This window comes from Fusarium tjaetaba, assembly GCF_013396195.1.
Source record: "Fusarium tjaetaba strain NRRL 66243 chromosome Unknown NRRL66243_c0000072, whole genome shotgun sequence".
Classification (NCBI taxonomy): Eukaryota; Fungi; Ascomycota; class Sordariomycetes; order Hypocreales; family Nectriaceae; genus Fusarium; species Fusarium tjaetaba.
In genome coordinates, this window is record NW_023501268.1 from 112,517 (window position 1) to 138,534 (window position 26,018).

Genomic DNA, 26,018 nt, shown 5'->3' on the forward strand with positions numbered 1-26,018 from the left:
TCGTTCCTAGGGATCCATTGGCGGGCATCCTTGTAAATCGATCCGAGTCTTTGCATCATTAACGCGCTTGCACATGCCAGACTCGTCTCTTTTTTATACTTATCAACCTCCGAATCTGACCTGACCACTCTCTGAATGCAATCGCCCCCAGGCTTTGCTCGAATATGAGAGTGTCCGCGTCAACACAATTCTCTAGAAAGACCTTCCCCCTTCCGAGATGAGAGCTGGCTCCTTCATAGGCCGGCTTTTCGTCCACCCGGGCTTCCGAACATACCCCAACGTCAACGCCCACGCCAGGTTCACCATTGCCAGTCTTGGTCGTCGATTCGCGTCTCAGAGCTCCCGCGGCCCTCGATTCACACAATGGCCCAAAGGCGCACCGAAAAGAATAGCACTGCGTGCTTCCGGCGGTGCTGCGGCACTTGGAACGGCTGCTTTTGTTGAGCTGTCGCAACAAGAAAATGGCAATGATCAAGAGACCGGCGAGAAGCGCATGCTCGAGGTATCACGGGCCGAGGTGAAAAAGGGCGTATCGGCCGATTCCCATGGCCTTTCGAGGCTCGGAGAGCGCATCAAGTACTTGATCGACCTCTTGATCATCGAGCCCGTATGCACTGGTTTCCGTTTCCTCCAGCTTGTTGTGATTTTTGTGCCGGTGATAATCACCATTCCTGCCATATACTTTGGAAAACGACAACCTAGTAGAGACAACGAACGATCAGGTACGCTCTGGTGGTATGGCTTCTTAGTCAACGAGATGGAAATGGCTGGCCCAGCCTTTATCAAGCTCGGACAATGGGCTGCCTCGCGAACCGATATCTTCCCTACCGAAATGTGCGAGATCATGTCTAAACTTCACTCGAATGCGCCGGCTCACTCACTCCATGCAACGCGCGTCACGGTGGAAGCTGCTTTTGGTGGCCGCCCCTTTGAAGACATCTTTGACGAATTCCAGGAGAAGCCTCTCGGTGTTGGCGCTATCGCTCAGGTCTACAAGGCCAAGCTGAAGCCAGGCTTGGCTAAGCCAGAGGAAGCTGATCTTCATGACTCATATCCTCTGGCGCAAAATGTGAAGCGCAATGTTGATACAGTGCTCAAGAGCTCCCCGCATAGAGTACCGTCGTCCTACGTTGCAGTCAAAGTGCTGCACCCATACGTCGAGAGGACGGTTCGACGAGACCTTCGCATCATGGGCTTTTTCGCTTCCCTGCTTAACTTGATTCCTACGATTGAGTGGCTGTCACTGCCCGACGAGGTTGCTCAATTCGGGGAGATGATGAAGCTCCAGCTTGACCTTCGCATAGAGGCCGCAAATCTGGCCATTTTCCGGAAGAACTTCAAAGATCGATCTACAGCCTGGTTCCCATACCCGTATACTGAATACACAACGCGAAATGTCCTTATTGAAGAATACGCCCAGGGTATACCATTGGCAGACTTTATGGAGAATGGCGGCGGCGTCTTCCAACATGATATTGCCGACGAAGGCCTTGACGCTTTCCTCCGCATGTTACTCCTTGATAATTTTGTCCACGCTGATTTGCATCCTGGCAACATCATGGTGCGATTCTACCAATCAGCTCACCCCGAGCTGCGTCTGAGAAAGACAATGACAAAGGCGCACCCCGATGAGAAGGAAGATGTGACCGAGCAAGTGCTTGAACGGCTTCGACCATATCGACACCGCAAGGACCCTAAGGCTTGGGAGGCGGAGCTGGCCAAGATCGATGCTGAAGGTTTCCGGCCTCAGCTCATTTTTATCGACACTGGACTCGTGACTGAACTCAACGCTGTGAACCGCGAGAACTTCCTCGACCTCTTCCGCGCCGTTGCCGAGTTTGATGGTTACAAGGCCGGCCATCTCATGTGCGAACGCTGTCGCCAACCAGATGCTGTACTCGATAAAGAAGTGTTTGCTCTAAAGATGCAGCATCTAGTTCTCGGTGTCAAGAGCCGCACCTTGGCTCTCGGTAACGTCAAAATCGGCGATATCCTGCAAGAGGTGCTTAGCATGGTTCGAAACCACCATGTTCGCCTCGAGGGCGATTTCGTCAACGTCGTAATTAGTATTCTGCTTCTTGAGGGTATCGGTCGCAGTCTGAACCCCGATGTTGATCTACTCAGCAGCTCCCTGCCAATCCTGCGACAGCTCAGCGCTCAGAGCGGCCCAGGTATGGCAAAGCATGGCGACTTTTCCATGCTAGTGGTATGGCTGGGATTGGAAGCAAGACGATTTATGCAAGCCAGCATCGAAGACGTAAGTTGCTTGGTATTAAACATCCTTCAAAGCCATGATATGCTAATTTGGACTACCTAGGTCGAACGATGTGTCAAGTATGACCAACTTTCCCCCAATGTATAATTATAAAGATCTTGTTTGAACTAGAATTCGCGGAGTACAGCATCAGAAGGCGTACGGGTGGGAATGATAAATACGTGAGAAATACATGAGAGACACGACGAAACAAAGACCTACTCTAGATGTGCGTAATTTCATTGAATTATTATATAGGCTGGTCCCCTTTCTAACAATAAACCACCGCTTTCACGTAATAATATCGTGAGTCTACATCTTCGCGTAATACCGTCTAAATTGACGCTGTCTTGATCCACGCCTTTCTATCTTTGGGTGCCTATTGAGCACTTCCTATACCATAGCTGCACCATAACGCCTTGATCTCTAGAATCACGAAGAAACGAAAGGGAACTCCTAATCCGTACTGGCACTCAATTCCATAGACTTGTCCCACAAGTTCCTCAGTATGGCTGCGGTACCATCTTCCTCTTCACCGCCAACCAGACTTGATCCGCTCAGTCGGTCAGTAAGCCTGCCATCGTCGTCGTTACCGTCGTAGCTCGACGAGGCACCGTTGGTTGTCCGTACCGAGGTAGGGCGTTTCGGCGTCATCGGTCGTCGAGGATCGGGCATGCTGACGTTGCGGGTGTGTTGGCGCATAGTGAGATCTGTGGAACGCTTGCCGTTTGTCGAGGCGGTGCCAGGTCGTGGGATGCGCAATGATTTGTCCATACCGGGGAGATGGTTGAGACGCTCGAGTGAACGAGAAATGGGGTTGAGATGCCTTCGAACAACGAGATACTCCATGCCTGTACGCTCCAAGAGCTTGCCCACACGCGGATCTCGACTATTGCCTCCGTCATATCCGGGACCACCGACACCGATGAGTGGAGTATGACCGACTACACCTCCGACACCACCAACTGCTTGCCCAGGCTCAATCACGGAACTGGCTCGCTGCAGGTTAAGCTTCTGCTGTGTTCGCGATGTTTGAGCGGCAGGCGGCGCAGCCCGTCGGGCCGCCTTGGGCGCTAGTGCGCTATCATCAATGTCGTCTTTTGGTGCGCTTGTTGGGGGTTCTCGGCGCTCCTCACGGTCGCCTTGCAAGCTGGTCACAGAACGAGGTTTTTGAGGCGCGTCATCGTATCTGCGAAAGTCTCCCCGAGATGGCCGGTAGAAGGATCCCTCACTAGTCAATCCAGAGCCGACAGCCTCGACAAACCGGGATGTCAATTCATCCTGATTACTTCCCGCAAGAGTTCCTGACCCTATGGCATCAGCAGAGGCTGGCGCAAAATGGCGAGGAGAGATCTGCGCCAGATCTGCGCTCATCTGGGGCGGAGCTCCGTGGGAGGGAGTGCGCTTCAATATGCGGGAAGTGAGATACTCCTTGTGATGTATCGTCTCCAACTCGGGGCTCGTTGAGTTCCGCTCCTCCGGCTCGTGCTGCGGTTGCTCGGCCGGCTTTGGAGCGGCGGAATCGTTGGGTGTAACCGGTCTTGACCCGCCAGTGCGGTCGTCGGGGTGGTGCACGGAATGGTTACTACTGTTGAGAGAACCCTTGCGGGAGAGGTAGGGGGAATTAGAGCCACTCGCGTCGACCCATTCGTCCTCCTCGTTACCCAAATCGAAATGGACCTGCGACTTGCCGTGAGAGATTTGGGGCTGATAAACAATTGTAGTACTTGAAGCGCGCTTCAGTTCTGCAGACCGAGTGCGCTTCCCGACTTCTGTATGCGAGCGATTGCGCTTAAGTTTTGAGTGGGAAGGACTTTTGACGATTCTCGTATGCGAGGGACTTTTGACCAGTTTTGTCTGGGAAGAACTCTTGCCGAGCTTTGTGTGGGAAGAGTTCTTGGTCAGCTTGGATTGAGATGCGCTCTTGGTAAGGTTGCCAGACGAAGACTCGCGAGAAGAGAGTTTTGCGTCGCTGAGAGCTCGTCGATGAGAATTGGGACCGGAGGAGATTCGGTGTTGCTGCTGCTGCTGCTCGATCTGATCGGGGGTATCGGTATGGCGACGGCTGAGCTTAGGCTGCTTCGGGGCAGTTTTGGATGATGCTGGGCCGCGGGCGTGGTGGAGGTGACCAACAGTGTGCTGTCGCTGGTGATGACGATGGTGTCTCCGATGCTGCTGCTGGTTTTGGTGTTGTTGGTTAACACCGCTGCTCTCGCTCTGCGAATCACTCTCCTGATGGTTGAGCGGAGGTCGTTTTGATTGGCCGCCCAAGGATGATGCGCTGTCCGCATCTCGGGTGTGAGGCATGGTTGGTAGGGATTGGAGGTATAATACAGCAAGATAAAGGTTGCGCGCAGTTCGTTCTGGGTGATGCGACGGCGAATTGGTCGTTGTCGTATCTGACGGATCTCGAGCGGTAAAAGATTTTCAACTTTTGGCGACTTTTCTTTCTCCTTTGTTGTGTTTGCGACTGACTACAAATATTATATTCCCTTTTTGGCTGCACTGATGACCAGGGTATTTAATATCATGGGCGCTGCAGCAGTAATTGCAAATAAATACGTGACAAAGAATAAGAAAAGGTGTAGGAGGTTAATTGACTCCGCGTCGTATCAAAGATTCAGTAGGTAGGTAGGCAGTCGTCGTCTCGGATCGCGAATGGTGGTGGTTCCGTCCCGGTTGCCAATTATGGAGCTCCCTTTAAGTCAGATTTGTAGGGCTCCCTTTGAGTGATGTCAATGGCAATGGATCAGCCGCGAGAAGAATCGGTGAGGGTCGAGAGTAGTGGAGGAGCGGAGATGGGCCGGCGATCACTATGAGTCTGGAGTCCGGGGAGAAGAAGAAGAAGAAGGAGATGATGACGAAAGGGAGAGAAAATTAAAGAAGAAAAGTGCCTGGCGTTGAGCAGAAGCAACTTTTGACGTAAGGGAAGGTCTAGCAAAAATTAAAAAAAAAAAGTAGTATGGACAAGGTCGGTAGGCGAGTAAGAAGAGTAAGGTCTTGGTCTTGTTACTAGTATAGGCGAGCAATTCCAGACCAGACAGACCAGGCATGGCCCTAGAAGCAACGAACAATCGAGAGCCAAACAAGACCAACAACTGAGCGGCGGAGATGAAGCTAGTCTATTGCCGATACAGAGGCTGGCGGTGCTGAGACCAGTCAACTTGACCTGGATTTGTATGAATGAATCTTTGATATCAGGGAGGTACTGTAGTAGGCTGTGATGGAGAGGAGGGGAACGAAAAAGAAGGCTTGCTAATTATCAAGATTGGATTTGTCCACATAAAGTTTTTGTTTTTAGCTCTGACACTGACACTGGCTCTGCTCTGATTCTGACTCTGACTCTGAAGTATAAAAGTGTGTTTGAACACGGCCGAACAATACAGTAAAATGAGCTGGAGCTAGCGAGCGAACGAAATAATTACTTTGATCGTGCAGCAGTAGCAGCAGCAGTGATTAGCGAGTGAACATGTTGAGGTGTGATAGTGCGAAATGCCAAGCAAGCAAGTAAGCCAACAGAAGATTAGAGTCATTCTATCTAGATAGAACACGAGTGAGATGAGAATGAGATGAGATGCATGAGATTCGTGGTCGCAGGCGGACACGGAGCCGCAAGCGGAACCCTTGGAATATCCTTCTTTGGCAAACCGAGACCAATTACGAAGCCTTTGGTTCACTGTGTAACCTGCATGTCACAAGAATGAACGGACCCAGAAACAGGACATGAACTAAAACGAGAAACATCCATGGTTTGAGTTGAACATTGAACACCACCAACTAAATCATGAATGCGTCACCTGTATTACACACTGCATTAGCGACGAACCGCTCGGGGCTTGCGGAGAACTGTGTACAGTAAGGTACCTAATTAATGTAATCTAGGGAGTACCTACATACACTGCCAGACGGACCTTGGCCCAGCCTTTGCCTTGTTTCTCTCCCGGGCCGACTTTAGGCGGCGGCATAACCGTCAGTGATTCAGCTAGGTAGGTAATCTTTAACGATAGTGATAGTCACTGTGTCGTTCATGGGACGAAAGGGCGATGAAACCGAATCATATAGTTTGATTCTTGCTAACCAAAATCATACACTAGCAACTTTGCCCAAGGTAGATCACCCAACTGTCTTCTTTGTGTTTGGACCTATTCTTGAAGACGCGCAACCTGCTCGCAGAAGCAAAACCTATCACCAGATATGGTAGCCCATAGAAACGAATAAGCCAAGATTTTGAAAGAGACCATCTGCCATCCAGTAGATATAATTCTTAGGATGCTCTAGATTCTAGAGGCTCGGATTGCTGATCTTCGAGAGGCTTTTGCCGGGGATAATCTGGGGTGCCTTAAAATACTCCGCACGTGACCTCCAACTCCAACTTGGAATCTTCAATCTCATCTCGTGCAGACTGCAGTGCATCAAGGAACCCCCCGAACCAACCCATTACCACTTCTAATACTCAGGTACCTATCAGAACCTCCGATTTTTGGCATTATTCATCCCTTACGACCCCAAAACAAGATTCCAGACCATGTCATCTATCGCTGAGATCGAACAAGAGAAGAAGACGTACCAAGAACAAGTACGACCCCGTCCATTCATCCATGATATGTCATTCAAACTGACCGTTTCCCCTCTAGTTCGATATCGTTCTTGGTCAGTTACGCGATGACCCGGATAACGTCGAGCTCAAAGCTTTAAAGGACGAGTTGAACAGCTTCATCGATCTTCTCAATGAACAAATTGCTGAGCTCAAGCCTGCCCAGGCGCCCAAACCCGCCCCCAAAGAACCATCACCGCCACCTCAACCCGAGAAATGGTCTCGCGAGAACCATCCAGCCTTTAAGAAAGCAGCTCCAGTGGAGGAAGAGAAGCAGGCTCCTGTAAACTACCAGGTCAACGACACAATTCTAGCCAAGTGGGTTTCTGGTGACAAGGCTTTCTACCCTGCGCGCATCACATCTATCACTGGATCCTCAACAGACCCTATTTACACCGTCAAGTTCAAGTCATACGATAACACTGAGACCTTGCGGTCTCGCGATATTCGGCCTGTTTCAAATAAGCGAAAGGCGGAAGGCACGCCAACAACTTCCGCACCAGCCACACCGCCGGCCCCAGGGTTGGTTTCATCAGCGGGCGCGACAGTATATCCCGAAGCGAAGAAGGCAGCTGAGCAAGATGGTGAAGTAAAGCCTCCCAAGGCCAAGAAGATCAAGGCCAAGAAGGAGCTCGAGAAAAACAAGAACAAGTGGCAAGAATTCAGCGCAAAGTCCAAGTTTGGGAAGAACCAAAAGAAGGACAGCATGTTCCGTACTCCAGACGGCGTCCATGGTAGAGGTATGCCCTTCTGTTCCTTATTTCATGAATCAGACACTGACTTGTTCTCAGTTGGCTTCACAGGCTCTGGCCAGGCCATGCGAAAAGACCCCACTCGAAGCCGTCATGTCTATCAAATGAACGATGAGCTAGACTAATCACCTTTCTCTCTTGACAGGGCACTCGGTTCGATACTCAAGAGCACACAGGGGCGTTCGGGAAGTCTCAGAAGCTTATTGCTTTGTTTGGTAACATGCCTTGCATTTGATCACAGCAGAGGCTAACAACTTGTCTTTCTGGCGTTTAATCCAGTTCTTCCTTTTCAGACTCAAGTACATAGGAGCGACGCGGTCTATGTTGATAGACTAGCCGGTGTTAATCAAATAATGTTACATGAGCACAAAACACCTCTCCCCCCTGGCTTTGGGTGTCTTACTAAGTTGGGCTGACAGGAATCATTATTGTACAAGTTGCCTGGCAGCCGAGTAGAAGTTCGGTGACTATTTACCGCTAAGATCGATCTTGGGACAGATATCTTGTGCTATCTTCAAAAAGGCACTAGCCCTCTCACTCGTAGGTTCTGCAACTACTGTGGGCTTTCCTCTGTCCCCATCATCTCCAATATTGGGATGTAATGGGATATCGCCTAAAAAGTCGATCTGATGCTCTTGGCATAACTTTTCGACCCTTGCATTGGAACCAAAGATGTTGGTTTCTCCATGACAATGAGGGCATGTGAACAATGACATGTTCTGTACCAGGCCCAGGATATTGACATCAACTGTTTTGAACATGTTGATACCTTTGGCAGCATCTTTGGTGGCAAGAGTATGAGGAGTCGTGACGATGACAGAGCCTGGGGTTTGTTAGTAGAAACAAACGTGACATGTCATAGAAACGCACCATCTAAAATGACCTGCTGTGTGATGGTCAACTGTGTATCTCCTGTACCTGGAGGAAGGTCTAGGACAAGAACATCCAGACCGCCCCATTCTACCTCATGTAGAAGCTGCTGAATAGCTTTCATCACCATGGGACCTCGCCAAACTACTGGTGTATTCTCGCCAACTAGATAGCCCATGGACATGGTCTTGACGCCATAGTTTGTGAGAGGGATGAGCTGGTTATCTTTGTAATGTCAGTACATGCTCGGAGGACTACGAGCTGTAGTGACTGACTATTTGATAACCTCGGTTCTCCTGCGAGGTCAAACAAGGTTGGAATAGATGGACCAAAGATATCAGTGTCTAGGATTCCAGCACGAAAGCCAAGACGAGCGAAAGCCAGAGACAAATTTGCTATTTGCCTTTATTAGAGCGTCTCAAGACTCGGGAGACATCCATAGATACCTGCAACTGTGCTTTTGCCTACACCACCTTTGGCTGAGGATACTGCAATGACTTTCTCGACACCTGTGATTTTGCGACGGACCGGGCGTTTACCCCAGGTTGGCGGCGTTCCTGATCGAGGGAGACCCTAGGATAGTATCAGTAATACTCTATTCTGATAGGAATTCGCAATGAAGAAGATCACTCACTAATGGATTTTCATGTTGCAGTGCCCGGAAGCACTGAAAGAGACGGGCCGATGTTGGACGCATAATGAGAGTATTTATGGCTTTAGATGGGATATAAACCCAGGCTCTCGGTGTAATAAGCTTGAACTCCTCAATTCGGAGTTATAGGGAGTTTTTGAATGTCTATAGTGTCTAAGCCAGCAACATATTGAATCGTCTACTTATAGGAGCCATGGATGGATGTCAAGAATTCACGAGTCTGACCAAATAAGGTGCCGTGGAACCCATCCATAGACGCTGGGAGTTTGAGCTAGCGGACTACCTAATAGGCTAATACAGGGCCCTCTCCACTAACACTGAGTTGCGACGATTCTGCCACATACCACCGCCTAAAAGTTCATGGCCATTCCTCAGAAAATTTCCAACGTGGGGGCTTCTGTTTGTTTGTTAGTGGAAGACTTGACAATCCAATCACTAAAATGGCCAAAGCAAAGGGTCGCGCAAAGCAGTTTCAGGACTTGGACGAGCCTATTGCCAAGGGTAAGCCGCTAAAATACCATATGACCTATTTTTTCTAATCATTACGAAAGACTACGATCCCGAGGCCATTGTCGAAGTTAGTGAGGATGGCAGCGGTAGCGAAGAGAGCGAGGATGAGAACGCGGGTACCGAGCACTATGTTTCCGTGGGAAAGAGTAAATTGAGGAAACAGGAGGGCCTGTCACTCGGTCCCCAGTACCGAGGCTCTCGAGTCTCGCGAGATGCGCTCGAGGAAGAGAGCGAGTCTGAAGACGAAAATGAGGACGAGTCGGGCGATGAGGAATTCGACGATCCTGAGACCGCGGATCTAGCACGCGACGAGGCTGAGGCCAACGACTCAGAAATCGAGAGCGACGGCGCTCTTGGTGAAAGCGACGAGGAGCGCTTCAAGGAGTTTACTTTCCGCGGAAGCTCCAAGCCTAAAAAGCCCGTTAGCAAGCGAGCTACCGCTGCTGACTACATGTCTTCTTCCGATGAAGGTGGCGCTGGTGTTGGCGAGGATGAGGATGACGAATCCGAGTCAGATGAGGACGACATGGACGATGGCCTTGACGCTCTGGTCGATGGTGAGGAAGTCTCCGACGACGAGTCGGATGAGGATGAGGACGAGGAGGGCTTGGGAGAAGAGGAGGAGGAAGAGGACGATGACAGTGAAAGCGATGACGAGACATCAGAGGCGAAGGCAAAGAACACAAAGCCTATGATGGCAGCTCTATCAACCCGACCCGATGTTGACAAGGGCTTGGCAATCCGTCAGCAGCGCAAGGCTTACGATGGGCTCCTTAACATTCGAATTCGTCTACAGAAAGCCCTTATTGCTGCCAACACCTTCGATGCCCTCGACGCTAACCCCGAGCCCGAATCGGAGCCCTACGAGGCTGCTGAAGAGGCAGCTATCAAGCTCCTCAACACTATCAGCAGCCTTAAGGATAATTTTGGACCGTCTCGAGCTGGCGAGAAGCGCAAGCGCGAATTAGATGTGTCTATGGCCACAAGCGAGATCTGGGAGCAATTACAAGAAGAGGAACAACGATCTATCAAATCAAGGGAGGATCGTCTTGAGAAGTGGTCTCGCAAGGTGCAATCTGTTAATGTCACAGCGCCTAAGGGGCTCGAGTCGCGAAACAAGACCCTTGTCAGTGCCCTCAAGGAGCAGCTCATTGATCCCGATAACCGCCTCGCCAAGCGCTCTCGCGTCCCTCGTTCGTGTGCCCCTGCGCAAGCTGCCAAGGGTGCATCGGACGACAGCAACATCTACGACGACGCCGACTTCTACCAGGTTCTCCTGAAGGAGCTTGTGGACCAGCGCACAGTGGAGGGCTCATCGGGAGCTGGAGCTGGAGCTGCCGTTCCCACGGTCGTCCTCACAGCAACCAAGGACGTCAAGTCACGAAAGAATGTTGACCGCAAGGCCAGCAAGGGCCGTAAGATGCGATTCACAGTTCACGAGAAGCTGCAGAACTTTATGGCGCCTGAGGACCGACGTGCATGGGAGCAGGGTGCTATTGACCGCTTCTTCGGCACGCTGTTTGGTCGCAAGATGGAGCTGAACGAAGACGAGAGCGAGGATGATATGGATGTTGATGTTGAGGAGGCAGGACTCCGGCTGTTTAGAAACTAAAGAGGGGACGGACCCGAAAAAAGTTGTAATTGTAGGTCATAGACTGTTGCTTAAGCATTACCAAAATACCAGGTACAAAGAAACATGGTTAACAAAACAATGTGAACTCCTAGGTGCACCACTGGTCCCCCTAATGTCTTGGTTGTTGAGGCTTCCTCTTTTGTATAGCCATTCATTCGCATATAAGCTCGATAACTAGGCCACAAATGCCAGAAGGAAAAGGCGAGCGCAGCTTGGCGAGTTGCGTCATCAAATGGCCGACGGATAAAGATGAGAGCAATGAGGTTGCTCGTAAGAAGAAGGCCCCCGAACGACTGAAGAATCAGGGCTGCCGATGGAGGAAGCGGTTGAAGTTGTGATGAGGGTTTCAGGATAAAGGTCAAAGCAGCTGGGGTCTCAATAAGAGTGTGGAGGAGGAAGGGGATCATTGCTGTGGCTAGCATGATGATGATGATCGGAGGCTGGAGTTGCCAAGTTATCAGAGTTGGATGATAAAGAAGAGTAGTGGAATATGGACAACGTTGCGATTCTCAAGATGAGAGATGGGTTACAGATCTTGACTTAGTAAGCTCCGATTTGCTGACCATCCCCACAGTCAAGTCAAGGATGAGTGAGTTTATACAATCGATGTGCTAAGCCTGAACCTCTCATGATACCGTACCATGTAGCAGTTTTGTTCATTTTATCTCGAGGGCTTTGCACAAATGTCAGATATGCTTTAGCATATCCCCAACCATAACGGGCTACTCAACAAACAATTCAAGTGGCTGAACACAGAACATCAAATCTTGATTATCAAATAGTATATTACCAACTCCATTCGTATCTCCATTTTGAGCGCCATATTACGCCGTCAGATATATCCGAGACTATCTGAAAGTCAGTGTACAGGAGGGGATATCATATCTAAATACTAGCAATATACAAAATACCTGGCTAAGCATGGTTGGCTACCTTAGTACATCTCCTTGAACTGAGGAAAGACAGTACCATCAACTCCAAAAATGCCGCCATTGGACGCTTCAGAAACCTCAGCATTCGGCCCTTGTTGTCCCTCGTTATCGTTGTATTGGAATCCATTCAACCCTACATAGCCCTCAAACATACGTGACATCTCGGCTTGAATTCGTGATCCGTTCTGGGCCATCGAGTCTGGGGTTGCAGCTTGTGATTGCTGACCAGGGATAGAGGGCTTGCGGAATGGCTGGTGTTCCATATGGCCTCGAGCAAGCCCTATCATCCCCAACGCCGCTGTTGACTGGGGGTCGTCCTCAGCATTGAGTCCAAATCGCGGTGCCACGTCTTTGAGTGATCGAATTGTGCGCCAAAGTCGCTGGGATGCCCAGCTCTTGGCGGATAAATCCTTTACCAGCTCGAGGGCCATATAAAACTCCTCACGGCAGGAAGCGCTGAAGCGGACCGGGGCATGAACGGATGCGAGGAAGACGACCGCAATCGCAGATGTGAGGAATTGGTGGTAGAACACCTGCACACGTCTATATAAGTTGGTCGTGTTATTCAGGTGGCTAAGGTATCGGATAGTGTCTTTGGCGATGTCGACTACACGTTCTGACTGCGTAGGATGCGCCATGATGCTTGTAGCGCTATGCAAAACAGGGGTGTAAAGCCAGATCCGCATCTGCATATTGTTAGCTTATACCGACGAGTCTTGAGCACAACACTTACTTGATTCAGGCGTAAATATGTCCAGATTCGTAGGCGTTGCAGGTTATAGGACGGAGTCGACGTTATATGCTTCTCCTTATCCCAGTTACGAACCTTGACCTCTTCGGGAATCTGTTCATACCACTGCAACAACTCCTGGTCGACATGCTCCAGTTCCCCCGAGCGCAAATCGCGTGCCAGAACCGGCCCAAAATGAGCTACTTGTCGCCACACTTTTGCACCTATCCGAGAATAGGTGATCATGGCCACAAGATAAGGGTATTCCTCCTTAAAATTCGTTAGTTAAGACGAGGAGGGCTATGAGTTCATCAAATACTCACTGGAAATGGCAGCTCTGAATCGATTTCTTCATCTTGAACGACGAAAGGTAACCCAGTTGCGAAAGCCCATCGCCTATCCAGCACATATGCCGACCAGAAGCTGACGAGAGCATTCTTGCGTTCTTCTTCATCCTGAATCCTCATCAGGCCTGTTCTTTGATGAATGCCAAGCTCTAGACATAATCGTGCGACGTGACCCATGACTCGCCAAGCCAAAACTTCATCGTTGGAGAGAAATCTGTACCCGGCAACAAGAGCCAGGATTGGTAGGGTTGCAACGTCCGCAGCCTCAGCCATGAGTTTCCGGTTGAGCACCGTTTCCATGCTCTCAAACAGGCGAATGGCTTTATCACTATGCCCATGCTCTTCTACCACTAGAGCACAGCACATGATGATTTTGAGCTGTAGAGTCTTGTCGTCGTTGACAAGTTCTCTGGGGCTTTGTTGTCGTAGGGTTTCAAGAAATGTGGCCATGTTTTTGGCGTGGGATATCACGGTTTGAATGTTGAGCACTGGGTACATGATACCGATCTCTTCCTCATGCAGACGACACAGGCGAATCATCTCGTCCTTGTCGAATTCGTGGAGGGGATCTCTTGGCCGTGTCGAGGTAGGGCCCATGCCATCGTTCAGGTGTGGATTTTCCTCGTCTGATATGCCTTTGTAGCCCATGTTGTTGATCGTATTATTGGCAACGTCGAGACTGAAGGCCATGCTTGTTGGGCCCCGGAAAGAACCATATTTCGAACTATCCTGACGGTTAAGCGAAGTAGAACTATGAGAAGGTGAAGGGGCGACTGCCGGCGTCCCGTGGCCGTGGGTCATTGTCCGGTCACCAAGTGAGGAATATCGGGCAGGTTCGGATTGAAGGGCCTTGACGGTTTGGTGTAGCCAGCCGACTTCTTCTTGAAGGCGGCCTAGTTGTGAGGTGACCTGCTTGAACTCGTCGGATTCCTTAAAGTTGCCGGAGCAGCAGTTCGGGGCATATAGACAGGCCAAATTGAGGTTGCCGCATCGTTGGCAGGGAGTTTCGCCATTGCATTTTATCTTTCGTCTCTTGCATTCATTGCTATGTACTGTTAGCATATGCACTTGTCAGGAGCCAAGATAAGGCGGTGTTATGCTACGCGGTCACAGCGAAGATGAAACCATTCTTTGGCAGAAGCATACTGACCAAGCTATTGATATGTACTGTCATTGTGAAGAATGCAACGTTAGCCTAAGTGATCTTCAAGTATAGTGAGTGACCCGGGGAGTGGCGTGTGAATGAGTTGGATGGGATCAAAGGGCTGAAACAGGAGTGGGTTCGGATTGCCGACCCAGCCGTCTGGGTTCGTTTATGTTGTGCAACAAGGAGGCCGAGATGTTTGACGTCCGAGGACTCGAAGGACTCGATAGGCGAGTATCGTGCAGTCTTGTGTAGCCGTCTCCAGGAGGAACCCCTCTTTGGTCGCCACCAAGTGCGTCCCTGTCCTTCAAAGATGCCTCACCTCATCTCATCCTTGTCTCATGTGATCTCATATGGTAATGGTCCGGGGGTTGATAGCAGATGTAACGAGATGATCAGAACTCACTCTGTTTCTTTTACTTCTTGTTTGCTTTGCTCCGTTGCCTTGACCATCGTCTGTCGACTTCCTCTTATTGGCATTGGACGCGCTCGCACCGTGAGCGGAATTGTCGCCGACAGAGGCGGAACTTGGACTGGCATGATTATCGTAAGCAATAGGAGCACCCGTAGAGGCTCCCACGGCGCTCCCGGGGGTACGGGCTGGAGTCCCGCCTCGTCCGGCGCCGGAGCCGGGGCCGAGAGACGGGCTCGAGGTTGGATTCAATACAGGAACTTGAGCAAGGAACCGAAGGTCGCTTGCTTGTGTCTCGATCTGCTCCATTGTGCCGAAATGGCCATCGACTGTGGCGGAGTCGTCGGAGAAGTGAGAGTGAGAGAGCGATTGATGAGAGGGTAATAATATCTGATGGTGATGAAGAGCGTGAGGGTGAGGGTGAGTGTAGGGTGAGTTTGGCTGCGATTGAGGGTGAATGTGATGATGAGGGTGATTGTGAGTGTGAGCGCGAACTGCTAGAGGTGACGCGAATTGTGCATGCGTAAAAGGTATTATCACTGGACTTCCAGTTGGGTCATGGTCGGGGGCCACTAGGTCGGTACCAGTACCAGTATGAGTAACGGGGCCCGGGCGCTGAGAACTGCGCCTACGCCAACGCCAGGTGCCAGGTATGCTCTGGTTGCCAGGCCCAGGATGAGAGTGAGCATGGCCTAGAGGAATACCCACGTGACCCGTATATTCTGAAGTGATAGGAGCGGAATGCACGGTCCTGCCCCCGTGGAAATCATCGGCTTCAATCGCTTGTTGCTGCTGCCGCTGAATAACACCTCCATCCATCTCCATCTCCATCTCCGTCTCCATCTCCCCTTCGGCATCCCCCACACCGAAGACGTGATAATAGCCCTCCAGCCTTGCTTTTCTTCAGTAATCACCTGAAAAACTGAACCGTTGCCTACGCTCTCCCGTGCGCGCAACGCCAAGAAAGAGCAATGCCGGGAAAGGGAATTCCAACCGGATCCAACCAGAAGCGTCCCTCTCAGAACTGTCGGATCCGCATGGACTGACCCAGAGTGTCGGAGCCGAAACCTAATCAAATTGCGTCCCGTCCACTGGGTAATTTCGATTGGGCAACAATTCCAATGAGGCCGATGCTCTAGATCTGAGAGTCCTGTGCTCTTTTGCTTGCCTGTCGTTGCAGATTCCTCAGTAACGATTGAGTGTCTGTTGTGAGAATATCGGCGTTGATATCGTCTCGGTATCCATACAGCTGAAAGGTGGCGGCCGCAATAACAACCCAATATGATAATGACTGCGAACAATTGTCGAATCTCCCGGGACTGCCAGAAGATGTTGAGCTCGGTTCTCGATAACAGCTCTTGAATCTTTAGTTTATTGGCGATTCTTCCCTCGTCGTGACATGCGATACTTCTTTTTAACACGATCGTTGACGGGGATCTCGCTCAACTTAAACAACTATACCGGCTGTTGAATACTCAACGGCGAACTCTACACAGCGCTCACCTCCCTTGCTCTCTGCCTTACCTGTGGAGATTGACCACCGCTCTAGCTTCCTTTGGACATTGTCCTCTTATCACGCCGCACGCCTAGCTTCATAGTCACAGCTTGGATGCCCTCTTGGCGGAGACTCCTCACCTGCACGCCGTCAAGTTACTCAAGGGGCATACAACCCACCCTACCTAGTTACCTGGCAAGGCCCTGACCAGACGTCAACTAGGCCTATGTAGCGTGGTCCTGATCCGAACCGTCCGGTATCGCACACGTCCCACGCCTTACGCTCAGAATACTCTTCTGGGCCATGGCACGCATCACAAAAGTTTCAAGGATGGAGAGACATTAGCAACTCCTCTTGGCCATCCTAGATCCCGAGTCAGAACTTGCAGCTTATGAACCAAGGTTTCTTTCTCATGGCTTCTAGAGCTACCTGTCGACAGCCACAAGTATAAAGCTTCGATTCTCGAATTTGGGCTCAAGCCTCTTCCCCACGGCCGGGTCAGCAACCCCCGTCTTGCGCGCCGTGCACAAGAGCTTAAACCCCCGATACGTGCTTCACTTCTCATACGACCGCAAATCGAGCTCGTATCATGTAGATATTACATAGTACTAGGTGTACCTTCATCGACTATCTGCGGGAAACTTCATTAACTACCATGTTAGTGTGGGTGGGGCCTCCGTCAAACCTGCAAGCCACAGGGTGCTTCATATCGAGACGAGTTCCTGTTTCGGGACGCCCTCGTCATTAAATCCCTTCCGATTGGGCTCACCATTGTTTCATCAGCCGGTGGCTGTCAAAATGCCTTAGAACCCGGGGGATGTCCCGGTCTAGTCAAGCTTTTTGTCTCCTGAGGGTCCCGTCCATCCCTACAGCATACATACGTACTTCCAGCGTGGAAGCATGTTTCAAAGATGAGGACTCGGAAGTCTTTAGCCTTGTCGATGCCACGAGGTTGAGGATCGTTTCGCCCACTTGGTTAGTAAGTCCAAGCTGAAAGAAAATACGGGGCAGAATCCACTTGGTGAGTCGTCATTGCTCAAGCGCTGTAAGTTGGCGCGGCAAGTTCCTTGCTCATCCTCGTGCGTTGACATCTTGGCGGCAGCTAATCCACTTCGAGGCTGTTTCTCGCGGATGTCACCTCAACTATGTGCTGATCTTTAACCGACCACATGGCATAGCGTTCAGTGTCAGAACTGGCGGCGCTTTTGTCAGTCTCGGATTTCGGGAAAGGATTAACCTAAGCGACAAGGCTCTTATGATCAGATCAAAATGCTGGAGAAACACCCCCTGCCTAGTACCGGTACATGAGCATATCTTGTACCGTAGCTCCACTAGCCTCGGTACGCAAAGCGTGAACTTTGAAAAAGATGATGCCCCTTCGTTGAACTATATCTCAGCCTCCAGAGCGATGCGCTTGGGTGCTCTTCGCTACGTCAGAGTGGCTCGATATCTGAACTTGAGCGCTCATGTGTCAAAGAAAAAATCTTATCAGTCCAAGTTCAGTTCGGCATCTCGACTCAAGTGACCGGGGCTAGCTCTTTGGCGGGTGATATTCTTTGATTAGGAAGCCATTCTAGGGGCCTTCTCATTAGTCTTTGACGCATCTGTCTGTTCTGTCATCTACGCCTTTCTAACGTCCTCTGGGATAGGACCCCTCTTTCTTTTCCCCTTACATGCAACTAACGCTTCTTGACCCCAGTCTATACTACCGCGGTTGGCGTCAAAGTCAGGGCGGGACAAGCATTAAGAGTCATCAAGCGAATTCGTTGATGAAAGCCCAATTTCTTCTGCAGTTAGGCGTATCAGGGCTGTCGTCATCGTAATTGAGGCCAATGAGCAGACAACATTGCTCCGCCGGGTAAACACCCATCAGTCGAGACTGTCCAGTGACTGAACAAACAAATACACAGTGGGCGAGGATAATTATCTGGATATGTTGGCGAGTTCGCCGATCTTCATTCCTGATTTGATCAACACACCACGCGTTGGTTGTTTTAACAGGGCGCGCTTCACATTCATCCATCATGCAGGAACACGAACGGACCGCTCACTCAAACCGGCAATGTATTCGGCAAAGGCTGAGGCTTGGCAACGGCTTTCTTTATATTCGAAAGAGACAAAGTTAACTGACCCCCTTGGTGTCATGTCTCTGCTAGACACACTTGCTTGCAGACGATCTTGCAGGTAACGCAATAGGAGAAAATTTCCGTTGTACTTCTCAGACCGCCAGAATCGCCATGGCCTGCTCGGAACGAGGTCGTGACGAATGGTAGCATAGAAATTATGGTTCGAGCTATTCGCACTTGATAATTCTATGTGTAACCGAAAGCGAATTGGGTGTCACGATATAAGAACACCCCTTGTGACAGACGTACAAGTGTACATAATTTCATTACCTCTACTCTCTTGTTGCTTACTTCTAAAAACTACTGTCAACTAACGCCCTCGAATTTGATGATGATGAACCTTGTTCCACAACTCCATGCTAATCTAGATCTAGATGCTCCAATGACTCGGCCACAAACAACGCATACTGATCCGGCGACTCAGCCGGATCTCCGCTCGACTCTCGGCCCCACTCTCCATCTCCATCCCCGATTTCACTCGGCTCCGTCTCCGTTTCAGCCGGTGTTTCTGGTGGAGTTTGTAGGCCAGGCAAGCCGGCGCCATAAGACATATTCCGCTTCAACATGCACATCTCAACTGTGATGCCAGGACCGAAAGCACAACCAACGACATAGTCACGTACGCGTCCGTCAGGCGCCATGGCATCCATATCTTTCGAACGTAGGCGATCCATGACACTGAAGATGGTAGCTGAGCTTGAGTTACCATGATTGATGTATGTGTCGTAACTTGCCCGTTGGTGTTCCGGTGTGATATCCATGGCTCTCTCAGCGCCGGAAAGGATGGTAGCGCCTCCAGGGTGCATCGCCCAGTCGAAGTCGGCTGCTTTCTGGTAGTCTGGAGGGAGTTGGGGCAGAGATGCCTTGAGGTCGTTGAAAGCTGGGCCAATTGAGGCGGCAGTGAGCTTGGGAACACGAGGTGTGAGAACAACTTTCCAGCCTATCATTATGTCAGTTTCGGTCTTGAAAGAAACACTACGGAGACATTGAAGCTTACCGACTGGGTCAACATCAAACCCCAAGTCATCTTCAGTATCTGGTATGGTCCTGTGGTCCCAGCCGAGGAGGTCATATACCGGTTCGGAGGGTTCACCGATACTGTTGCTCAATACAGCGGCACTACCACAGTCCGAAAAAAGGCACGCGCCTATTCTTGTCTGCTGCAGCTCGTTGATGCTATCTAGCTCACTACGTACCATAGTGGTGCTGACCTCAAGTGCTACACACAAAACGCGCGCGGGCAGACCGCGTGCTTTATGACCAAGAGCTAGGTTCGCGGCTGTTCGGAGAGTTGCCAGTCCGCCGCTACAACCGACACCATGAAGCAAGACCTTCTCTACACCATGCGATATGCCCAGACCTTTTGCGACAAAGTGGTCGAAGCCTGGGTTTGCGCTGTCTGTACATGTTGTGGCGACAATGTGGGTAATGAATCTCGTGTCAATCTTGGCCTCGTCAATGGCCTTTCGAGCGGCTCGAATCGCGAGAGGAACGCCATCAGAGAGGAACAGAGTGTGGAGCTCTGCTATTGAGGGCGCATCTTTCTTGTTAACAGCTGGATGGTCGGGTGTTCCAATGGATGACCGTGTGTCAATTCCGGTATATCTGTTGATTCCGAGGACCTTTTGCATACTATCGTGACCTATTAGCCATCGAGGGAGGCATGTTGGTGGTGGTGGTGGGACTCACGAAGGTGTATCGGGATAGAACTTGTCACTAAGGGTGTTGAGGCAGGTATAATCTAGGGAATATGGTGGGTATTCGGCGCTGATGCCGATGATGGAGAGACCCAGCTCTCCAAATGTGCTTGGAGCTGACATGACTGATCTGATGAAGCTATCTGTCGTGAAAGGTGGCTGGCGCTTATATCCCCAACACTTTGTGAGGTGGAGGGGTATGGGATGAATGAGCTGCAGAAAAGCGCGTGAGCGATACAACGGTTAATTTGGTGTGCTTGAATGGAAGATTGATATCGGGCACATCCAATTGATGTCGCTACAGAGGAATTGAATGTCGTTGACGTGTTCAATCGCCAATATCTGTTATCTCGTTTGGCCGCGTGAGCTTAATCGATGACGCTATCTTGATGCCAGGGCTAGGGGAGCTGCAGCTTCAGATGCAGGGGTTGGATAAATAATTGGGGGGTTTACGCGAAAAAATGGTAAAGATGATGATGGTGAGAGGAGGAAATAATAGAGGACAGAACAAGCAAGTTGTTGTGAGAAGAGGAATTTGTTTATGCAGCTGTGACACCAAAATGCAGCCAAGGTATGTACCTCCTCGGATTGGATGTCACAGTAATGTCTCAAATATGGTTTGGAGGGGTTACTCAAGCGAAGGGGACATTGAGGATATGCCGAGATGAATAGAGAGTCACTTCTGTTCAAGTGATAATTTCACAAGGTTCTCACTGGTCTTTTCTGGGCTACGTCGATATTTATAAGCGTTGACTGTTTCTCAAGACGGAAGAATAATGGTAGCTAACTTGGTAGTTAACGAGTGATTGCCTGAGATAACTTCTATCATCTCGTTGATGAAACAAACACTGAAACCTCGTTGGTTCATGCTTCTCTGAGTAAACGTCATGCCTCGGTTGACGTGTACGTAAATTGGACCGACGGACAGAATCACGTTCCGACTGTGAAAGAGTTGGCATTGGATATCTTGAACATATCCTACTAGAGTGGTCGTCCATCGCATTTCTCGTGACGAATACGAGGGAGCGAAAACACAGCCCTCTTTGGCTTACTTACACTGCATGCGAATACGTCCAAATGTCAATATTTACAACACCAACGGGAAACTTTGATAAAAAGATCACAAGGCATATTCTCCAGTAAATGTCATACTCGGCTTCACTGTTTGTGGTTGATTGTGGGTTCAAGGTTACATCATGATACCGCGTGTGGACTGAGGCAACTTCAACCTTGCAACTCATAGTCGCAGTCAAGGCGACAATGCATTATCTCAGCTTCGTCTTGGGACAGCCTATTGTTCTATCAGTAACGCTCCTTTTATTTCTATATTTATTAGGAAAGAAATCACCAAAGCCCACGCGCAATGGCACACCTCTCAGGTTGGTATTCACTCAATTCACATACCCTATGCTCATGCATCATGCCACTTTGCTACAAATAGGTACCTCACTAACAGTCAACCAGGAAACCTCCAAACTCACTACCGTTGGTAGGGAATGGCATCATATTCCTTCAGCCTCGACAGCGTCTCTTTTCCTGGTTTCACCGCTGTGAGCGTCTGTTTGGCTATGAAACTCTCCATATCACTGTTCCTACTCTCCCGCCAGGTGTCATTATCAACAACCCTCAGAACCTAGAGTTCATCTTCCGCCATGAGGGAATCTTTGAAAAAGGAGATTTCTTCAAACAGCGATCTTGGGACTTGTTCGGTCATGGCATCATCAACGTGGACGGCGAGTTCTGGCGCCTGCAGCGCAAGGCTGGTCTACGGTTTCTCTCAACAGCTGCTCTGAAGACCCTGACGAGCGACCGATTACCAGAGTACCTAGAACATGCAATCCACGTCCTCAAGGGCAAAGAAGCTGGGAGTGATACAGTAGACTTACAGGCCGTGGTCCACGAAGTGACGACGCAGCTGATGGGACGAATGGCATACAACATGGAGATGCACGCTGACGATGATTTTACCGTTGCTTTTGAGCATGCTTCAGGTGCTACAGCTGAAAGGTTCCAGAACCCACTATGGTTTGTGACAGAAATGTTCTTTGGAACTCGAATGCGACGTTCTATCAGAACTGTCAAGGCGTATGGGCATCGGATCGTCCAGAGCGCAGTTGCTGATCGCAAGAGAACGGAGGGAAAGACTCAGTCCGATGCGCCAGGAAGCCTCATTCAGTCTTTGTTGGATGCAATTGGTGACGACGACCTTGTAGCAGATGCTGCACTGAATTATCTCTCTGCAGGGAGAGATACTGTTGCTCAGGCACTTACGTGGACGCTATATTTGCTCATGAAGCACCCAGAAGTGACCAACAAGCTATGCCAATCGATCCAAGACCTACGAGATGAAGCCAGAGACCAAGATCACCCTGAGAACGATCCTGAACTTCTTACTCCGGCACGGCTCCCCTACGTCCTCGCAGTATTCTATGAAACTCTCCGCCTTCGACCTCCCATCCCGTTCGAAATCAAACAAGCTCAGCAAGAAACAATCCTTCCCGATGGAACATTCCTCCCAAAAGGTGCTATCGTGTTATGGTGTGCTTGGGCAATGGGCCGTTCTCACACAACTTGGGGCCCTGATGCAGATGAGTTTCGCCCAGAGCGATGGCTAACTACGTCTCCATCTGGCGATGTGACAATCATGCAGCGTTCAGCAGCCGAGTTTCCTGTCTTCAATGGTGGACCTCGAGTATGTCTAGGGAAGAAAATGGCAGAGTTGGTTGCTGTACAGACATTGGCAAGGTTGGTACCCCTATTTGACTTCAGACCTGCTTTTGAAGGCGAGAGAGTGAGCAAGAGTAGTCTGACTCTACCGATGGAGAGTGGGTTGCCGGTGTATGTGCATGCTAGAACGACCTCCGAGACATGACAGAGGATATCCTCTATTGAACAAACTTTTATTACTCCTGGTATCGCTATATATAGAGTACGCCTAGTCAAATGTGATCTTGGATCCCGCAAATGCCGCTGTCTTCTCTGCATCCTTCGCTTGCTTCCTGGCTGCCCAGCTAGGATGCAATGGCCCTTCATCATCCTTCTTCGGAGGCGGCCTCTTCACCTCAGGCTTGTTCTCCGCTCCCGCACTACCGCCTTGTCTGGCCGCAAGAGGATTGCGAATGCCCTTCTTCCAGGGTGTTCGTGGACCATCTCCAGGCTCTACAGCACCACGCTTACCGTCCCATCCAGAATCGCGTCCGCGTTGTGTTTCCCAAGCAGGCTTTTGTAAATGCTTGGCCTTGTTACCGAATTTCTTCTCCCAAATTGCCTGGCGGGCTCGTTGGCCGCGACGTTTCTTTGCTGGGGCGACATCTACGTCGGAAGCGGACTCAGAACCTGAGATGTAACCACCCATGAGTGTGGGTAGGAAGGTCGATTCACGAGGACGAGCGGATGCCGTTGCCTTGTCCTTGCTCTTCTTCTTCTTGGCTGGAGGTGGCGAGGGCGAAGCTGAGACAGAGAGTTCTTCTTCATCTTCATCTTCTGATTCGGAACCAAGCCCTGGTGCGGCATCTGAGCCAGAAACGGATATGTCGTCTAGATTGACCTTCTCTTTGCCCTTGAAGCGCTCGAATTTCTCATCGTCGAAATCGTCTTCGTCCTCAGAATCGGAAGAGCCGCCTAGCAAGTGATCATACTTGGACATAGATTTCTCTTCCTGCGCTTCATCTTCACTGTCAAGCTCTTCGGGTTCCTGAACAGGATCGTCATGATCTGAGAATCCCTGGAATTCCGATTCTTCCTCCTCAACCTCGTCCTCTTTTTCAATTGACGCTCGCACATCTTCCTTAGCAGGTATAGCCTCAGCCTTGGGCTCCTCTTCTATCCTATGGGACGGTTGTTCCTCTTTCTCTTCCTTCTTGGACTTTCGTACGCGTTTCGCTTTTCCGGGTAGGGGGACATCGAGGGCCTGGCAGAAGGTGGTGATGGCGCGGGCGATGGCCTGTTTGACGAGTTCACGATTATATAGTGCACTGGTAACATTGTGTAGCGCAGCCTGTTCTTCGGGGGTAAGCTCGGGCTTGGGAACGCCGGTGCGAATCTCTTCGGGGAGGTCGGTAGATGCAGCAAGGTCTTTGACTTTGAGGATCGACGAGTAGAGGTGAGCGCGCGCAGTTTGATGAAGGTCAAGAGACTATATAAATCTGGTTAGGAGAATATCGATTGAGGCTCCGGGCCTCGTGCAGACTCACCTTCAAGACCGTCACCTCTCGTTCCAATCTTTCCTTCTTATCAGGCTCAACTCCATCTTCGTGAAGCCTCTTACTATATCGCTGGCGCTCTAGGCCCTTTGCAGCCTTGAGTGCCTTTGAGACATCATTGCAGTGCTTCTCAAGCTTGTCCCCAAGATTGGGCTCCCCGCGCTTTCGTTTTGGCATTGTCTGGCCTTTTTATGTTGTTGGAAAACCGCTTCCGCAGTGTCGCAAAAAAGTTCTATATCGGAGCCGCAACGAAACTTCCATTAGTGCGAGAGATAACGCGATTACTGTGCAGGCGCGCCAAAGTTTGTAGTCACAATACAGTGCGGATTGGCGCATTTAGAGATGGTGGGGATTTCGATATTGGATCGATTTGTATGCGGGGGATGCGGCACCGATCATTAATTATCCATGTCTATTATAACTTTGATGGAGCTAGTATCGGATTGTGCATATAAAAGAAGCTCGATAGAAGTCTATAACTGTTCTTGATGACGGGATGGGTTGGTCTAAGCAGCACCACCTAGGAACCTACACTACAATGTTCTACCTACGTACGTGTAAGTGATCTGAAAGGAATATTACCTAGATTCTGCGGCCAAGTCAGCATACCAACCTAGACTAACCTTTCACAAATACTCCGTATGTCCTATTTGAGTCTCAGACAGCTTTGATACTTACTTGGATCCCATCTTCCACCTCCTCGGACTTGGGCCGAGTGTAATTCAATAATGATCCTCTTCTTGATATCATAATATTCTCATTCCACCACGTCATCCAGTTTTTATGTCAATAGTATACCCGCGGTATTGTTCGGTTATGGTGTTTCAAAGAACTTGTGAATCTTACCTACCAACGTGGCTGGTTAATTGCCAAGCGGTGTATGTAATGTCCATCTGAAAAAGCTCGATCCAGGCCTTTAGCACCATAACCTCGGATATACCACACAAAATGCTTCGCCTCAACTCCTAGCTACCGCCTACGAAATACCTTTTGGGCCCTTAATAGAGGCATTAAATTTGGGTGTGAATTAAGTAATGCCATGTCGCTCGAAACCCTGTTCTTATGGACGTCTTGCGTAATGACGAGGCAATTCGGAGCGTGCACGTTGTTACACCTCGCAATCCGAAGGGCTTTATGTTCAGTCCGTTCGGCTCGGTTAGTTGCCGGCCAGTTATCGTAGACAGGTTTGCAAACTCGAGCATCATCGTCAATCAAATCAATGAGATGCCGTTGGAGAGATGCCCTGTGGATCTAGACTGGGACTATCCGTACATGGATCGCTGACAGGGGAGAGAAATGCACTTCCGCAACTTGAAGTCCGGTGATTGAAGAACAATTCAGCGTAGCTTGGCAAGCTCAGCAAGCTCGGCCGTGGGGTTTCAAGGCATGGATTAGACGTAAGAAAAGAGTCGGGATGTGGACAGGCAGAGACTAACAATGTGATTCTGCAGGTCACTGAGAACAGGTTGTGTTTCTCGCACATCTAAAGCCGGGTGAGGTAGCCAACCACTTACCATGATGTTATCTGAGGATACGACCTTGCGAGTTTTGCATTTCCGCCCAAACAGTCTCAGACATTTACGGTGTCTCTTTTCGTTGAGGTGCGATTCTTAGCGAGGAGCAATATCTGGCAATAAATAGTGAAAGTCGGGTGATTTTGGCGGACGC

General features: G+C 50.1%; 9 protein-coding genes across 9 annotated transcripts; 4 read left to right on the plus strand and 5 right to left on the minus strand.

The window, feature by feature from the left end:
• Positions 1 to 217: 217 nt before the first annotated feature.
• On the plus strand, positions 218 to 2,362 carry FTJAE_3874 (atypical ABC1 ABC1-C kinase; the record flags this gene model as incomplete). Its single annotated transcript, XM_037350218.1, has 2 exons — positions 218 to 2,257; positions 2,318 to 2,362. The coding sequence occupies 2 exons, from the start codon at positions 218 to 220 to the stop codon at positions 2,360 to 2,362; spliced, it is 2,085 nt and encodes a 694-aa protein (XP_037209039.1).
• A 348-nt stretch (positions 2,363 to 2,710) lies between these two features.
• On the minus strand, positions 2,711 to 4,561 carry FTJAE_3875 (uncharacterized protein; the record flags this gene model as incomplete). Its single annotated transcript, XM_037350219.1, has 1 exon — positions 2,711 to 4,561. The coding sequence occupies one exon, from the start codon at positions 4,559 to 4,561 to the stop codon at positions 2,711 to 2,713; it is 1,851 nt and encodes a 616-aa protein (XP_037209040.1).
• A 2,218-nt stretch (positions 4,562 to 6,779) lies between these two features.
• On the plus strand, positions 6,780 to 7,725 carry FTJAE_3876 (splicing factor spf30; the record flags this gene model as incomplete). Its single annotated transcript, XM_037350220.1, has 3 exons — positions 6,780 to 6,830; positions 6,889 to 7,588; positions 7,640 to 7,725. The coding sequence occupies 3 exons, from the start codon at positions 6,780 to 6,782 to the stop codon at positions 7,723 to 7,725; spliced, it is 837 nt and encodes a 278-aa protein (XP_037209041.1).
• A 342-nt stretch (positions 7,726 to 8,067) lies between these two features.
• Positions 8,068 to 9,167, minus strand: FTJAE_3877 (nucleotide-binding protein; the record flags this gene model as incomplete). Its single annotated transcript, XM_037350221.1, has 5 exons — positions 8,068 to 8,423; positions 8,471 to 8,695; positions 8,746 to 8,865; positions 8,917 to 9,043; positions 9,105 to 9,167. 5 exons carry the CDS (start codon positions 9,165 to 9,167, stop codon positions 8,068 to 8,070), a joined length of 891 nt encoding a protein of 296 aa, XP_037209042.1.
• Positions 9,168 to 9,562: 395 nt separating this feature from the next.
• Positions 9,563 to 11,244, plus strand: FTJAE_3878 (Che-1; the record flags this gene model as incomplete). Its single annotated transcript, XM_037350222.1, has 2 exons — positions 9,563 to 9,623; positions 9,674 to 11,244. 2 exons carry the CDS (start codon positions 9,563 to 9,565, stop codon positions 11,242 to 11,244), a joined length of 1,632 nt encoding a protein of 543 aa, XP_037209043.1.
• A 955-nt stretch (positions 11,245 to 12,199) lies between these two features.
• On the minus strand, positions 12,200 to 15,673 carry FTJAE_3879 (transcriptional activator acu-15; the record flags this gene model as incomplete). Its single annotated transcript, XM_037350223.1, has 5 exons — positions 12,200 to 12,883; positions 12,931 to 13,197; positions 13,251 to 14,319; positions 14,378 to 14,469; positions 14,825 to 15,673. 5 exons carry the CDS (start codon positions 15,671 to 15,673, stop codon positions 12,200 to 12,202), a joined length of 2,961 nt encoding a protein of 986 aa, XP_037209044.1.
• A 3,137-nt stretch (positions 15,674 to 18,810) lies between these two features.
• FTJAE_3880 (stilbene synthase 2) lies at positions 18,811 to 20,271 on the minus strand (the record flags this gene model as incomplete). The annotated part of the gene is made up of 3 exons (XM_037350225.1): positions 18,811 to 19,391; positions 19,449 to 20,083; positions 20,141 to 20,271. The coding sequence occupies 3 exons, from the start codon at positions 20,269 to 20,271 to the stop codon at positions 18,811 to 18,813; spliced, it is 1,347 nt and encodes a 448-aa protein (XP_037209045.1).
• A 1,137-nt stretch (positions 20,272 to 21,408) lies between these two features.
• FTJAE_3881 (cytochrome P450 monooxygenase oxidoreductase) lies at positions 21,409 to 22,911 on the plus strand (the record flags this gene model as incomplete). The annotated part of the gene is made up of 3 exons (XM_037350226.1): positions 21,409 to 21,589; positions 21,642 to 22,840; positions 22,894 to 22,911. The coding sequence occupies 3 exons, from the start codon at positions 21,409 to 21,411 to the stop codon at positions 22,909 to 22,911; spliced, it is 1,398 nt and encodes a 465-aa protein (XP_037209046.1).
• A 172-nt stretch (positions 22,912 to 23,083) lies between these two features.
• FTJAE_3882 (bud22 family) lies at positions 23,084 to 24,527 on the minus strand (the record flags this gene model as incomplete). Its single annotated transcript, XM_037350227.1, has 2 exons — positions 23,084 to 24,283; positions 24,342 to 24,527. 2 exons carry the CDS (start codon positions 24,525 to 24,527, stop codon positions 23,084 to 23,086), a joined length of 1,386 nt encoding a protein of 461 aa, XP_037209047.1.
• Between the last annotated feature and the right edge of the window lie 1,491 nt (positions 24,528 to 26,018).